The sequence below is a fragment of the Enhydra lutris genome, unplaced genomic scaffold (assembly GCF_002288905.1).
Source record: "Enhydra lutris kenyoni isolate GAN:26980312 unplaced genomic scaffold, ASM228890v2 scaffoldscaffold20, whole genome shotgun sequence".
Taxonomy (NCBI): domain Eukaryota; kingdom Metazoa; phylum Chordata; class Mammalia; order Carnivora; family Mustelidae; genus Enhydra; species Enhydra lutris.
Genome location: NW_019154104.1, coordinates 5,008,716 through 5,026,026, shown reverse-complemented (window position 1 = coordinate 5,026,026; position 17,311 = coordinate 5,008,716). Strand labels below are relative to the sequence as shown.

The 17,311-nt window shown below is 46.1% G+C and overlaps 1 protein-coding gene across 4 annotated transcripts in view; it reads right to left on the bottom strand.

Moving 5' to 3' along the window:
• The window catches only part of LOC111148467 (tetratricopeptide repeat domain 7B), a 261,908-nt gene that overhangs the window by 106,136 nt on the left and 138,461 nt on the right, over positions 1-17,311 (bottom strand). For 2 of the 4 annotated variants that reach the window (XM_022505026.1, XM_022505028.1), the window contains exon 10: positions 11,589-11,648. In XM_022505026.1, coding sequence (XP_022360734.1) covers positions 11,589-11,648 — 60 coding nt within the window. Of the gene's footprint in view, positions 1-11,588; positions 11,727-16,035; positions 16,100-17,311 lie in introns of all 4 variants that reach the window. The other 2 variants (XM_022505029.1, XM_022505027.1) reach the window with 2 other exon arrangements.

Below are 17,311 nucleotides of genomic sequence, written 5' to 3'. Positions count from 1 at the left end.
TTAGCCCTTCACCCCCAATTCTGAGGTGTCTGAGCTCCAGCATCACAGCTGACGGCCCTGTCCTCCCAGGGCTCTTGGCATCTTATATATAGTGATGACTCGCCGGCTCTGAGAAAGTGCCCAGAGAGCTCCAGGTGGTTCTGGAAGCCCAATGCCAAGCATACCACATGGATATAATAGCACGTCCTCCCCTGTGTTCCCGTAAACATCACGAGTACACAGTCCCTCAGTAGCTCAGGCCAAAATACCTCAGGAACAAAAGGAAGCCCTCTCCCCGTGAACACATCTGAGAATAAAAGGCACTTGGGTTGACCCTAGAGGCATTTGCTACCCACAGCCTCGCCTCCTGAGGTGGTGTGTTTGCTCACCCAGTTCTGACTACCCCTTTTAAACACCCTAATCATCTCTGTACACAACAAAAGAAAAATTTCCGGTTTTAATATAGTGGCAGAGATTGCAATCAGAATATATGCTGTAAAATGAAATAAAATAAGATAGAAACATTCACATTTCTGTAATGGCTCCAGTCTGAAAGAAGGACCAAGGAAGCGGACTTCTGAGAACACGTGGGTATAAGGTGGACTGGGGGCAGGTAAGGGGCTGCTTCTGTCCCCCAGCCCTGCATGGCTAGTGGCTGGGAAGGGGACAGCAGTGGCATGGGGCCAGGCGAGAGCAGTCACGTGGTGAAGGTGCTGGCCCTGGCCCACGGCCCAGGCTTCATCCAAACTCCCTACTCACTAGCCATAGGCTGTTGCAGGGTAGAGTGAAGGAACACGTGTCAGATGCTTAGCAGAGTGTCTGCCCCAGAGCCAATGCTATAAACATATTACTGTTGATGCTGCTTTTATGAAAAAAAAAGCAGCAGCAGATGCTGAGGGGCTCGGGGTTTGACCCGAGGGGGAATGAAGGGGGAAGAGAGGAGCCCTGGGAATGGTGCGGAGGTGCCGGTGGGTGACAAAGGACAGATGGAAAGGGAGACACGACAGCAAGATTCTGGCCCTTTCGCACTCGCAGTGTCCAGTGGAGAGGCGGCAGTGTGGCCTGGGCAGGGGGACATGGGGCAGGTGCCTGGGTCGGGTGCACCAGGCGGCAGGTGACATCCCCGAGCCACCTCCCTTGCAAGGAAGGAAGGGGGCTGTGGCAGTGGTGTTATTTCTACCAGGAAAGACAGGCCCATTCGCCGTCATCACACTTCTGCCACCTCACTAAATCCCAGATAACGTTCATGTAATACCACAGATATTTGGTAGGACAATAATTAGACTCGAAATGGCATCCTGATCATTTGAGTGAGGTCATCAAAATGCCACTTGCGAAAATGTTTCCTTTTGGGAGCAAGAGCTCCTCCTTTCCAGTCTCTCATTTTGGCTTTTCCTAGACCAGCTACCTCTGAGGGGGATCCAGGAATGAGAAGCTCTTCTGGCACAAGGAAGGGATTTAGCAATTACCTTCCTAGTACCCAAATCCCAGTGACATGAACTGGGTGCGTGGCAGTGACAGCTGGACACTAACCACAAGCAAGGAAAAGCCAAAGCCTATTTTTGGAATTCGAGAGCGAGATTCAACAGCCAACACCCAGGGGGGAGGGGGCAGGAATAAAACAATCAGATACCCCTCAAATTTAGCTTGCAGCTTATGTCTAAAATCCACCAGTGTTAAAATAGAACAAATAACCCAGCGAACCGTCTTCATTACTCACCTCTGTGGGCAGGCTGGCTGTGTCCTGAAAGTTCTAGTCACAGAGATCCTTCCGCAGCTGAGGAAAATTTTCTTTTTGTACATCATATATCCTTAATGAGTTAGTTGATAAATGTAATCCTTTGCAGTTGTGTGAAACTGTGGCTTTTTTTTTTTTTTTTTAAACTTTAACACAGCACATAGATAATACTTCATGTCTTCACTTGCAGCAGTGAAAAACTACCTAAGCAATTGGGACATTTTGGACTACTATCTTTTTTTTTTTTTTTAAAGATTTTATTTATTTATTTGACAGACAGAGATCACAAGTAGGCAGAGAGAGAGAGGAGGAAGCAGGTTCTTGTGCTGAGCAGAAAGCCCAATGCGGGGCTCGATCTTAGGACCCTGGGATCATGACCTGAGCCGAAGGCAGAGGCTTTAACCCACTGAGCCACCCAGGCGCCCCTTGGACTACTATCTTTAGGAGAGTGTCTGGCCTCATTCTTCCTTTACAAATAGGGAAACTGAGATGCAGAGGGAAGACAGGATCTGCCCAGGGCCACTGAAATCAGAGCTCTGGTGCTCAGTTCTGAGCCCCTATTTCTAAATTAATTACAAATAAAAGTACACACGACAGTGGAGTTTGAGAGATCTACTCCACAAGAGTCAGGGTCCAGGAAAAGCTTCTAAAAGTCATGCTTATGAGACTCTCGGCTAGAAAGAAAAGCCCCCCTGCCCAGGTTTTCAGAAAACAGGTGATGCCCATCAAATCTTGCTTGATAAGATTTCTTTCTGAAATGAGAAATAAAACAGAGCAAACCCCCCATCTGCGCCCCCATCCATTTATCTTCTTGCTTTACAACACCAATACTGCTCCAAGCAGAGGTTTCTCAAAGCTTTATTGCTTTGGCAAATGCTGAAATTAAAGGATACCACTGCCTCTGGCCATGGTGGGAGGAGTAGAGAGTGGGCTGTTTTTCAGAGGTCATGGACTTTATTATAGAATTTGAATGTTGGATGCCATCCTCTGGCACACTCTCTGCTCAACTCTATGAAGCAACTCGATCGAGTTTGCCTAGCGAGTGACGGGTCTCCAGGGTCCTACTCAAACACTGTTCCATCTGCCGCTGTGCTGCTGTTGGCTGCTGCTGGTTACTCTTGCAAAATCAATCACTAAATTCAAGAAACGGGTGTTTCGTTCGTCTACCGCCTCCTCCTCCACTGCCTCTCACCTCGGGTCTTCATCTGTTCTCAGTCCTCCTGCCCTGGCTGGGGGCCCTGGGTGTCAGCCCTTAAACGATGTGGTAATAGTAGCCCAGGGGCGTGTCATACACAAAGCAGGTGCTCAGTGAATGCCTGAATGAAGGGATAAACCTGCCTCGAGTGAGGACCTGTTCTTCCGGATATCCTTTAAGGGGGCCAACCAAACAAGAGAGCACTTGGGAAGAAGACCCACAAAATGCTGAGAATCTGAGGTCAATGTGCATGGCCCGAGAGCCAGATCCAACCCGCTGCTTATTGTCATAGAGCCCAACAGCTAAGAGTCGTTTCATAGATGAACATTTGCCAGCAGTTTAATGAGAGGAAATACTAACTTTGAGTCCCGATTAAGTGAACTGTTGTCTTCCAAAACCATCCCATTCTTCTCATTAGTGGATCCGTATTATAGAAAGTTGTACTCACTATTGTATTTTGAATTTAATCAAGAGAAAAATCTGTGGAAATTTGTTTCCTCTCTTCTCATACCTACACAGTATCCTTGATTTTGCCTCTTGGTTGTCAAAGCCTAAAATATTTAGTGTCTGGCTCTCTTTATAGAAAAAGTTTGCCAACCCCTAAACTAAAGGAATGGGACACTCTGTGCTCAAGGGAAGAAGACAATAGAACAGTTGCTTTCAATCTGATGGGTTGTGACTGAGGCAGAAGTGGCCTTGCCCTATTGTTCCAAAGAGACAGACTGGATGGAGGGTTACAGGAGACAATCTTCAACTCCATTCTTTCTAACAGCCAGAGAGGAATGGAAGGTATGTATTACACACCCAGGGCTGTGCTGGCTATTTTACACCTATTGTCCCAGCACGCCTCCTAACTATCTCTGAGGTGGAAGCCCAGAGTGGCGAACCCTTCCCATAATCATGAGCTAGGAAAGAGTAGTGCCAGGATTGGAACTCAGATGTGCTTTGACTCTAAGGCTGTCTTTTTTCCACTATTCAATGAAGGACCCTACTAAGGGTCAAGCATTATCTGCCAAGGTAATTACAGAGGGCCATTTCCTTGAGAAAGCAGACTACCAACACCACTGATAAGAACAGTAATACGCACTTTGCATACACTCTCTCCTCAATCCTTACAATAACCCTCAGAGGCAGGTCCTATCATTATCTGAATTTTTCCCCTTGGGGGATAGGTTTAGAGAAGTAAAGGAATCTGCCCAAGTTCTTACCCAGCATATAAAGCAGCAGAAATGAGATTCTGATGAAGATCTGATATCAAAACATGAGATACTTTAGGAGGGTAACACTATCCAAACGATCCACAGAGTCAACACAATCTCTATGAAAATTCTAACAGTCTTCTCTGCAGGAATGGAAAAGCCAATCTTCAAATTCATGTGGACTTGGAAGGGGTCCTGAACAGGGGGAAACAATCTTGAAAAAGAACAAAGACGGAGGATTCACACTTCTCGATTTCAACTTGTAACAAAACTATAGTAATCAAAACCACGTGGTACTGGTCTAAGGAGAAACAATAGACCAATGGAATAGAACTGAAATCCCAGAATCCAATCCACACATATATGGTCAATCAATTTTTGACCAGGGTGCCCAGTCCATTCAAAGGAGAAAGAACGGTCTCTCAACAAATGTTGTTCGGACAACTGGATTTCCAAATGCAAGGAATGAAGTTGGCTCCCTACTTAAAATACAGAAATTAACTCAAAATGGATCAACACGCTAAATATAAGAGCAAAACCCATAAAATTCTTACAGGAAAATATAGGAGTAAGTCTTTAGGACCTCGGATTTGGCAATGGATTCTTAGATATGACACCAAAGGCGTGAGCAACAAAAGAAAGAAACTGACATAATAGACCTCATCAGAATTAAAAGCTTTTGTGGATCAAAGGACATTATCAAGAAAATGGAAACACAGCCTACAAAATCAGAGAAATATTTAGAAATCATAACTGTTAAGGGTTTATTATCCACAATAAATGAAGAACTCCCCTAACTTGTCAGAAAGACAAATAACCCAAATTAAAATGGGTGACAGTCTTGAAGAGATATTCCTCCAAACAAGACACATAAGTGGCCAAAAAGCACGTGAAGAGCTATTCAACATCATTAGTCCTTAGGGAAACACAAATCGAACCCACAATGAAACACCATTTCACACCTACTAAGATGGCTATGACAAAACAAAACAAAACAAAACAGAAGTAATGAGTATTGGCTAAGATGTGGAGAACTTGGAACTCTTGTGCCTCGCTGCTGGTTATGGAAAATGGCACAGCTGCGGTGAAAAATAGTTTGGTAGTTCTTTGAAAAGTTAAGCATAGAATTATTATATGAGCTGGCAGTTCCACTCTTGGATGCATACTTAAAAGAACTGAAAACAGAAACTCTAATGTGTACACCAATGCTCATCACAGCACTATTCACGATACTCAAAAGGTGGAAACACTATACATGTCCACCCACAGATGAATGGATAAACAAAATGTGGCATATACATACACGGGAGTATTATTCGGCCAAAAAAGGAACGAAGTCTGATACATGCTACCAGATGCGTTATAACAACAGAATGGGACCGCAAAAACATGAGGCTAGGTGAAATCAGACATAAGACCCAAGAACTGCATGCTTCCATTTACATGATGCGGACTCACAGAGACTGAAAGTAGATGACAGGAGGGAATAGGGAGCAATTGTTTGATGCGTAAAGAGTTTCTGTTTGCGGTGATGGAAAATTTGGAAATAGTCATGAAGGCTGCACAATATTGTGAATATAATTAATGCCACTGAATTGTACACCTTTTAAAAAGGTTAAAATGGCATGGTAAAATTCACTAAGGGCCATAAGAAGAGAGCAATGACACTTAAGTCAAGAAATGCTTCCATAATGGTGGAAAAGTAGGTGCTGGCGGCCATGTCGGTAGCTGGGATGCTTCTGGGCAGGCCTGTCATGCAGTGTCCTGGTCCCTGCTGGGTGACCCCTGAAGCTGGACCAGAGCTGGGATCTGTACGATGCTCTGTCCCACTTTGGGCCCAGCTCTTCCTCTGTTACTATTTCCCAGCTACATGACCTTTACCCTTTGGGCCCACCTGGGGAAGACCGACTGATTATTTATCCAGGGAAAATTTATCTCAAAAATCAAAGGAAAGGGAATGGGATGAGAAGGTACATTGGCTTTGAAGCACTGGTTTATTCAGCAGGTTTTTACTGAACACCTACCATGAACTAAACATTCTGCCTTCATCTCTCAGAAGTCTTCAGCCCTATTGGTCAGGTCACACCGACACAGCCTAGGGAGCTTGGTGCCCAGGTCAGGGCTGGGCTTCTGCAGTCCAAGTGGGGCTGAACGAAACACCAAACTCTAATAGAAACTGACAAATGGTAGGCCTGTGAACAGACTTAGACGTTCAAGTGTTTTTCACAATACTCCCTGATTAAATAAGTGTTTGGGTTAGGAATGTGTAAATTGTCCCTTTGGTATAAGCACTAAGCCAGACAGTTCTACCCACAGAACTATAATGTTGTTGAGATTTACCATAAACAAATGAATATGAGTTCAACAGGGAAGATAAAAATATCATTTCTGTCTCCCAAGCTGCCATAGCTATGTAGAGGGGACACATACACCCTTCTAGAGGGACCCCATAACATTCTGTCGAAATGGAGCCATTAATAGTCAAATTCAAGAAACAAACCTACTTAGCAGTTTGGGTTCATTCTGAAAAACAGAGGAAGCAAGGCTTGTTGCTTTACTTTTAATAGCACGGGTTGTCATGCCAACTAGTGCTGCTGTTTAAATTGAAGGGGGAAGAAAGAAGTGTTCCTTCCTACACAGACCTTTCAGCGAGGCTCACAATTAGTCTTTTAAAAACACGAAAACTCGTCGCACTGGAGATATGGTAAACATCGTGCTTATATTTAAACCTGTCAGAATAAGGATGTAATAACCTCTGGTTTGTATTTCCTTTGTACTATGGTCCTGGCCCAGTATCTGACCGCGCAGTGCCCTGAAAAGAAGAAAGGTGTTCTGTGGGCACCCATGAGGGCAGCCAAGCTTGGGCTGGGAGAGGAACTGTCCATCTGGAATAAATACAACTGAAGAAACAGACAGAGAGGACAGTTTTCTCGCGAGAGTGGCTCTGCTCCCCTGCAAAGGCACAGTTCCTAAAAGGCTGGGTCTACACCGTGCCACAGGACAGAGCAGAAGTGTCAGCGAAAGGGGGAGAGCAGATGAAAAGACAGGCTGGGCACCGCGGCAGAAGCACCCCGTCCTTTCCCCTATCAGTGTGGAAGTGCTGAGGGGCTCAGCTCAGCCGGCGAGGCGAGCCAGCAGAAGGAGAATGGGCCGTGTCTGATGTGGAGCGTCGGTGGTTGGGGACAAGAGAAGGCAGGAAAGTCTGAGGCAGGGGGAGGAGGTAAGGGGTCTTCTCTCCCAATAGCCTGGTTGTTGTTAAATTCTGTTTATAAAAATTTCCAGCTGGTATAAAAGATCTGTGTAGCGTCGCTGAGGCTGGGAGGACCTGCTCGCAGATCAGCCAAAGGGGGATATGGCAGGAGCCTGTCAGTAAGGGGCACAAGCAGTCTGTCCCAAGATGTTGGGGGGCTGACAACCTGGCCCCGCACTTTCGGTTCGGTGTCCTGTCCTATTTCTCCTCCACGAGAGCAAGCTCTTGGCTCCTGGATCCTCAGGCCTATGCCCTTTACCCCCACAGTCTTGAGGATGAGTCTCTCTGCTCTGAGACTTTTTAAATTCCTATCAGCCCTTGATGTACCAGCTGTTCCTACTCTCTCACGGGCACCCCCACCTCCAAACATGGCTGCAACCCACCCAGTCCGCTCACCTGCAAGGAACATGCCTTGAACTTACCAGTCTTCTCTGATCAGTTGTCTTTTTGTGTCTTTCTGTTTGATCTCCTGAACTAGACTCGAAGTTTCTAGACGCCAAAAGACCTTTTTCTATACACACTGTTACTTCTCCTGTGCCTGGCCACTCCTGGGTATACGGTGGTGGGAACAGCACAGCAACACACAGCTACCATTTAATAAACTCCACTTATTATCATGTAGTAGGTGCAGGGCTCTGCTCTGAGCACCTTACATGGTTTAATAAATAGCCTCACAATGATCTGAGATAGGTATGGTTACTGTCCCCATTTTACAGAAGGAAAAACCAAGACATAAGGGATTAATGACTTGCCAGGATCACCCAACTGTAATCTGGGAGTGGCAGACCCAGGACCCAAACCCAACCTTCCAGACACAAAGGCCTGGGCCCAGGACATACGAGGTTGCTGACCTGGGTCTGGGGTCTAAGGAGACAGAGTTAGGGTGGAGTGCCAATGGAGGGGAGAAGAATGGGTGGGAACACCTACAATAATACATATATGACAGTATCCCATTCCTTGAAACTTACATAAATGTACATGCATTTACTCATAAAGAGATACAAGAAAAGACGGTCTCTACAATGTCAATGGGTGGTCAATCTCAGGAGGTCAGGACTCTAAGTGACTTTTATTTCCTTTTCTATACTTGTCTGTGTTGTTTGATGCTTCAAGGAATCTGCAAGGTGCTGCATATTGCAAAAAAGATAATTGAGGAAGTCACTTTCCTGATGGGAGGAAAAGGAATACAAGACAAACGAAGTAAAAAGCGGGGGGGATGGGAAGAGCCATCAAATGTTTCTGCACAGAAGGGTGGCATGACACTACTGTGTCTTAGAAAGGTTGCTTTGGCGACAATGTAGGAGGTGAAGAAGACACAGACCATACACTACCACGATGAATGACAGCAGCGGTAATCACTAACACTCACGGGGTCCCCAGAAGTAGTACAGGAAGTTTAAAATCCAGCTGCCCCCATAGCAGCACGACTCACCAGAGTCAAATGCCCACCACTGGATAACCGGGTGAACAAATCGTGCTAGATCTACACAACGGGATATTGTTCAACTGCAAGAAGGAATAAAGTTCTGATATGGGCTACAGCATGGGTGACCTTGAAAACATTACTCTGAGAAAAGCCAGATATCCAAGGTGCCTTACTGGATGGTTCCAGTTATAGGAAATACCCCAGATGAGTAAATCCATAGTCAGAAAAAAGATTGGTAGTGGACAGGGACTGGGGGAGCAGGATGGAGGATAACTGCTTACTCGGGATGGGGTTTCCTTCTAGGACTTGATAGAAGTGAGGCTGGCATAGCAGTGAATGTACCAAATGCCACTGAATTATACACTTTTAAATGGTTACCTTTATGTTACGGGAATTTACCCCAATTAAGAAACAATACAGTTAGCCTTTTAGCCTAGAGCCCTGAGAAGATGGAAGGGCAGATGAGAAGAAAAGAGAAAGAAGAAGAAGAAAATCCCAGGAAATGAAGGAAGCAGGATCCTAGGCCTGGGGCCAGGGGAGAGAGGGTCTGTGCTCAGGCAAGGCTGGACCTTCCGAAACTGAACACCCAGATGTCAGGTGCTTTCTCCTAGATAGGGCCTGTTTTAGTTAAAAGACCTGAGACGACATGGCCATCAAATGTTTGCTGGGGGCAGCTCCAACTGCAAAACTAAGTAGAAACAGCAAGAAAGGCTGGAGCCGTGTATTCAAAGGCCTCACTACTGGAAGCAGGCCCTGCTCTCCCCAGCACCAGAAACATCAGACGACAGCTGCCGCAGCCTGGCTGCCTCCCACTGCGTGGGGGGTGGGGTGGGGGGGTGCTCATGACAGGGACCGTGCCTCGCACATGGCTGAATCCCGGCCTTAATCACAGCCTCTGGCTCAGTACAGGGGACCCCATATATGTGTATTATGGAAATCAATGTCCTCCATTGTCTCTGTCTTATCAACTGATTTATATATTTAATAGATAATACACACACATGGTATAAAATCCTTCAAGGAACATATAGTGGTAAATTTCCCTTTCTCCCACCCTTGTACTCCCTCACTGATGAGGCACCCTCTGGCCCTGTCCTCATTGCTTTAAATGTGACCAGTGCAGTGAAATTCTGAATCGCCAAAGCTCTGGCAACCGGATCGGACCACCTAGTGACTCGGGCATCAGGTCATTGCCACAAGATGGAAGCTATGTGTGATACCAGGACAAAAGTCACCGGAGTGAAAATGAGGCCCCAGTATTTGGTGCTGGAAGGAGGCGTGCGACAGGCTTGCAGAGGAATGCTGCTAAGGTGACAGCCGTCCCCCTACAGCCATTCATGGCATGACGAGAAGCCTGTGGGCAGGAGCCATCCAGCCAGCCAACCATGCCAGCCGCCCCAACCTCCTCACACCTGTTCCTGACGTCGGTGAAGTTCAAGCTGAGGAAAGGCCAGATTGCTACATGATGGGATGAAAGGAGACATGCCAACCACAACCAGCCTCGGACCCAGAGAGATGCTTTCTTTAGTGGTTTGTCTGGAGGAAAAAAAGTTCACCGGAAAAGGACTCAACTGGGAGCTGGGTGGCACTGTCCCTACGGAGGGGCTCCGCAGTGGACACAGCAGACAGGCACTAAGTTGGCTGGGAGGGGAGAGTCCCGGGAAACCGAAGCACATGGAGCGGGGAAGAATCCGGAGAGGGTCCCAGGGGATGAGCCGCATGTGACAGGAGCATTGGGCACACTGCTTTATCTAGCCAGACTGCAAGGGGCTTTTTTTGAAGCCTGAGTAACCACTGCCCTGTACAGTCACCAAACCAAAGACTAAAAAAAGACCCGAGCCATGCAGGCTCATCTGTCCTCCAAGGCTCCTGCCTTGTGTGGCAGCGTCACAACAGCAGGCTAGAGGGTGAGCCTGGAGCTCATCTGATTCCAGCCAATGTGTTACTATGTTTCAATCCCTGTCCCCAGGCCCAGAGGCTGCTGCGGTGTGTATAAATTTAGAAAGAAAAAGTAAAATAACATGGAAAAGTCCACTTTAACAAAATGAGTTGTTTCCCTGTTTCCGTCCTTCCTTCCTCATTCTCTCTCTCTCTCTTCCTTCCTTCCTTCTCCACTAAAGAAAGAATAAGCCGATCGTGGCACTCATTCAGTCCTTGCCCGGGTGGAATCTGAACTTCTGGGCTACTGCTCAGTAACGCATGACCGCAGCCCGAGGTTAACTAGCTTCTTCTGAAAACTGTGTTAACAGTCAAGCTTCCATTCTCAATGTTTTTCAGAAGCTGAAGGAACAAAATGACAGGACCTTGCACAAGATCTGTAATCAACTCGGGTCTCTTTTGAACAAGCAAAAGTCTTTAAGTGAAAACTGTGTTTCTTGACACGAGAGATGACACCCACTCACCTGACAATCACGTGCCTAACAGGGCCATTTTACCTGGAGTTACGCATCCATGTTTTAAACAGAGTAAAACCGGCTTTCTAAGGAAATTAGGATCACAGATGGGAGATTTGGGGTGATGGTAGAAATTACCGTGCAAGAGAAGCCGCTTGAGAAATGCTTGCCTTCCCTCACACACAAACTCAGTGGGTTTGGGGGCCACTGCTAGGAAGTCGCCACCAGTGAATTCCATGATCCAATCATTTAACCCAATTCCCATTTCACAGAGTTAAGATACGGGCCAAGGTCACATGGCTGCCAGGGACAGAGGGGTCAGGACCTGGTCTCATAGCTCTTCTCAGTGTTGCTTTGGCTAGCACCGCCCCCCCCACAACTGGGAAGTACCAGACTCAAGGGCTCTACCTCCGACAGCATCTCATACTGGCCTCTTCTTCCAAGGGCAATGGTCAGTAGGTCATAGACCACCGAGGCACTCTGCAAGCTGATGAGGCGGTCACTCTTGTGCTCGGGTGTTCTGCTCAGCACAGCATCCCGGTTGGCCTGAAAACAACACAGAAGACGAGAGGAGCAGCTGGTGAGTTAGTCCATGCACACAGCTATCATGCACAGAGAAGCCATCTAGGCCCTCCTGCCCCTCTCGGCTTGCCAAGGGCCTGGAGACAAGGGCAGGAGCAAGTAAGGGGCTTGTCACCTTGGCTTGTTTACTCAGAATGCCCCGAGCCCGGCAGCACGCAGTACGAGGTATTAGCCAAACACAAAGGCCTGGAGGTGTGGAGCCAGAGGACCCTCGGGACCCGTTAGCTGGCGGTTGCAGGGGGCTTTAGGAGCTGATGCAAGCATGGTGATGGCTCCTGGGCTCGGGCCCACCAGCCAGCTCTGCTGCAGGCACCGCCAGTGCTCTGGGGTGGCAGACTCACACACCGGGGCAGGGGCGCTGTCGTGTCTTGCCTGTCCGTGCAGCTCCTGCTCTGCGTTACACAGCAGAGGGAACATCCCTAGCCCCATACTCCCACCATCACACGGTGCCATTAAGTTCCCTCAGTCCTGCAGGGACGTGTCGTACTTTTTCTCTGTCATGAAAGCAACATTCAGATCCCTCTATGGCACCTTCATTGGAACAGACTACAAAGACTAATGCAATCCTGTTTAGGGAAGCACAGAACAGCTGTAGAAGAGAAAGCAAGAAGCAGACTGAGTTTTGTTTTAAAAGATATTACCAGAGGACTCAGGAGAACACCTTGCCTCTTGCATATCTCCACAGCTTGCTGCAGAAATACAGCAGGCACATTCGAGCTTATTAATCTCATCTATCTAGAAATCAAATGCTCTTTACAACAACGTGCTTTCATTGCTTTTTGAAATTTAATTTCTCTAGGGAGTCTCCAGACATATCACATGTATTAGGGCCACTAAACAACTCTAACCATTTTCCATCCTTCCCTACTAGGGAGTTCAGAATCAATTAAGTTAGAGTTTGCCTGTCTTTCCTCCCCCTGCTCACTACCAGAAGCTTCCAGAATCATCCATCCCTAGGAGGAGAGAAAGGGCCCCTCAGTTTTTCCTGTGCAAGTGGTAGGTGAGGCACCAGGGTCCCTGGTCCAGGCAGGGTGACGGCTGACACACCTACACACCTTCTCCCTCACTAATGAGACGAAATGCCTTCTCTGTGTGTGTGAGTCCAAGCCACTCACTTTTAGCCATCTATCCGTACTTAGTCACTTTAAAACTCCTTGCTCTAAAATGTCAAAGACAAATAAGAATATATGACAGGCCACTTCCTACCAAGTGAGTCATCTCTTACAGATACAAGCCTGCTTTTGAAGATTTCATTCTAAGGCTTTCTTGTGAGGAGCGACTTTGAGCCAACAAAGGAAGCTCTAAGGGAAACAGGGGCTGCTGTAAGGAGCCTCATTTTATTTACTTGCTAAAAATGTTCCGTATTAGGACCAAGGCCTGGAAGAGAACAAAACAAAACAAAATACTACTTAAGAGAGATTTTTGAGTTATGCCAAGTACATTTTTTTAAGATTGGTGTCTTTTGATTCGAACCTCAAACAGATCCACAAATAAGAAATATCTCAGAACACTGTCTCAGAGGTAGTTGTGCAAATGTAGTTCTGATAAGCCCTTTCTCCTGGGGAAAATGCATTTGATTTGAGGTGAGAAAGCAGTACAACGCCAAACCATATCTTACAGGTGGAGAGATTATGGACAGACAGATGTTTCTAATTTAAAGTCAGAACCAACGAAGAAAACAATTTTCTCAGACAACAAAAAAAACACAGTAATTCTCATTTGGTTCTGAAATTGAGCACGTCCATTTTCTGTCTAAAAACTGAAAAATCAAGAAGTCAAGAAACATGAAAGAGGCTTCCAAAAGGAACTTAGTTTAGACTTCTACCTACATAATTATGGAACAATTTACAGGGAGAACATAATCATTTTGGTTGGAAACCCAGACCTTCATATTTACTGATGATGTCATTGGGTTTCACCATCCTCTGAAGAGAGTTTCCAGAAATTAAATACCACAGAGCCACATCTGATGGTCTCAAAGGGATCTCAATTTTGAGTATTATTAGTTTCTATCATTTCAATTAAGGAGCAGGAAAGGTGGAGACATCATTCCCAAGACATCTACACTTGGAGCAAGCATTTTAGAGATGTGGCTCTGTTTTCCAAATTCTAAATGGGAACACATGATCTGACAATGGAACACAATATTTTCGATTAGAATTGTCCAAGAAATAAAAAATGTGTGGTCGCTACTCCTTCATAACTTTCCCAACATAACCAACCAGGTGTGCCCGAAGGAAACTCACTGCCAAGCTGTGAGGAGTCCCCCTCAGAATGAGGGAACATGAGCTAGGGGGCCAACATGTTGAGGGGGTCGCCCCCACCAAAGAACTGATGGCAAAGCATGGTGAGACCGGCTCATTTGAAAAACAGTTACCAAATGCCACCAGGTGCCAGCCTGTTCACATATATGCCTTCCCCGGCCGTGCCAAGGCAAAGTAGAGAATGTAAATGACACCGTTCTGAGTTACCAGCTGACAGTCAAGGAAAGATGAGTCAAGGGGGGCAACCTGTTTCCTTCAGAGGAAGTAAGGCCAATGACGTCAAAGAGGTTCCAAATAAAAAAGCAGTGGTAACTCAAGCAGTCTTGCTCTTGTAAACATCTCTGGGCCATTTTGCAGAACAAGAAAACGCAGGGCTTGAAATTAAGGCAAGAATGCAAGCCTCCCTGACTAATCCCAGCCTCTCCAGATCCCTCCTTCACTCAGCCCATCGGGCATTCTTCTTGGGCTCCATTTCTAAATCCACTTCAGCTGGGTGTGTTTCATGCCTCCACTGAAACCACCTGCTTGGGGGAGAAGGCAAATACCTCCTCTTGCTTCGGTCACGATTCCTGTTCCTCCTCCTTCTCCTCCTGCCTGCCTGGTGAGGTGGGAGACATGGGAGGAGGCAGTGTGATCTAGAAAGAGCAACAGACCACTGCAGGATGCATCCGTTTTGCCTGCTCTGGTCCTCAGGTTCCCTACTCATTGTATGAGGGAATGGGTATGAGGACATCTAGGTCCTTCCCAGTTCCAGGAGCCTCGCCGTCCTGTCCAGGTGCTCAGCAAACACCACTTACATGCCAAGGGACCGACGACTGTGACACAGATTGCCTCCCACAGCTTCAAGCCTGGGCAGTCATGCCTAGCACCACGCAGAGCAGAAACCCAATAAATGGTGAGGAATGAAATTCTAGACATAAACTTTGATAGCCTGGCCAGACATTAACAAAACATTTCAAGGGAATCCGATGGCCTTGCAAAGACTCCCTCAAGACAGCAGAGCCAGGGAACGGGAGCTCCCTCTCACAGCGGGGGATTCCGGACTGCCTGGGGGCAAGCGGGAGGCCTACCCAGGAGGTTGAAGCTGCTTATCCAGCTCCTGCTACCAAAACCAGAGGTTTGCGGCCACCACCCACTGATTTATCCCTAAACTCTCCCTCCCCCCACCCCTGGCAAGTTGAGGTGGCTTGGAAAGGTTACCCTGGGGGGACTTCCTTCCCTTCTCAGCATTCCTCTGGTCTTCCTTTCAGCTATAGTTTACCTATCCGCAATCGTGTTTGTGTCCTATCAGTAATCAGTAGGCAAATGAATGAACTCAGATGCCTATAACGGCTTGCCTAAGAGAAGCTCCATGCTCCAGGCTGAGATTAACCTATAAGGGACACCTCTAACTAGCCCAAGAATTAAGAAACATCTCTCTTCTTTGGGGCGCCTGGGTGGCTCAGTGGGTTAAAGCCTCTGCCTTTGGCTCAGGTCATGATCCCAGGGTCCTGGGATTGAGCCCCACCTCGGGCTCAGAGCCTGCTTCCTCCTCTCTCTCTCTCTCTCTGCCTGCCTCTCTGCCTATTTGTGATCTCTGTCAAACAAATAAATAAAAATCTTAAAAAAAAAAAAAAAAAAGAAACATCCCTCTTCTTAAATCCCTGTTGTTCCTTCCCTCCCCCAACCCAGGTATCCCCTCTAGAAAGTATTCTTTTCCCAAGTAAAATAGCCACTGTACTGATGGAGTGACCATATCAAAAACAGGACTGTAGGGTGCCTGGGTGGCTCAGTGGATTAAGCCACTGCCTTCGGCTCAGGTCATGATCTCAGGGTGCTGGGATCAAGTCCCACATCGGGCTCTCTGCTCAGCAGGGAGCCTGCTACCCTCTCTCTCTCTCTTTGTCTGCCTCTCTGTCTACTTGTGATCTCGCTCTGTCAAATAAATAAATAAATAAAATCTTTAAAAAAAAAACACAGGACTGTAGGAAAAGGGGGTGCAGAAGAATTTGAAAGCACATTCTACTTACCATCGATTCACTAATCAGCAGTAACAACAGGGCTTCTTCAGTATTTTCTTGAGGACAAAAAATGCTGTGTAAAGAAAATTGAATTTTATATATGGCAATTTCAAGATCATATGAAATACACGACGATGAATAGCACTGAATATTAAAAGCTAGATTTTTATGTAGAACCACAAAATATACTGTATCATCTAACACTTGAATTAATTTGCTTATTTCTATGGTAATCTATGGAATTTATACATTTTAACTATGCATTTTAATAGCAGGCAGCAGAGTGAAGTCAAGCTATAAAAACCACAGTAAAAGCCCAAAGAACATATATGCCTGTTATAGAGCAGAAATTGAGATTGCTACAAACTGACATCATCTCAGTGATAAAACTTTCTCCTAAACCCATTTTGGGGATATAGACTGTAGACACCTCACTAAGCAGTCCGCTTCTTACCTCTCACGGCTAACTGCCGTATCTTATACTGTCCTTCAGATGAAATAAGAGATTGGAAGCAATTTTAGACTTTGAATCATTTCTAGAATACTGTAAGAACTTGGGCAAGTCACCTTAATTAAACACACATGGTCTATTATGGGGTGGCATGCAAGTGCTAGTTGTCTTATTAATCTATTTTATGGACGTTGGCCGAGCTCTGACATCTGGGATTAAAAGAAAAAGCTTTTTAAACTCAATATTGCTCAAGATTAGAGAACAACAATAACAACAAAGAGCCCCAAGCCTGACCCCAACCTCCATCCTTTAGAGTCTACTTTTTTGGTGCTTTGAGGATTTTTAGAGACTTGCAGCATTTTTTCCCTCTGTTCTAAAAGCTCTAGAATCCTTTGAGTAGGATTGAGAGTGTTATCACCAATTGAGCCAAACTCGATTCTTTTTCACGGAATGAAAGAAGAGAGCAATAAAAATGAACTTGGTTTAAAAAAAATTCCTGGATGTTTTAGAGATGATCAAATAAAGACTAAATTTACATCTTCCCAGTGCTAACATCACAGTCATTTAGTTTAAGAGATGGAATGATCCTCCCCACCCCTCAAAATGGCCAAAAAAAAAAAAAAAAAAAAAAGTCTTCCATATCATCATTATAAATACTTGTTCTCTTTGAAGTGCTGGCAACTTTTGTATGGCATCAAAGGACCAGGAAGAGCAAGACAGAAAAAGCACAGGGCCTGGTTCTCTTTCTGTACCTCTGACGTCCATAGGGGTAAGGAGACCACCTATGGAGTGGTTCCCATTGCCCTCGCAGGGCTAAAATTTGGTGAAAAGTCT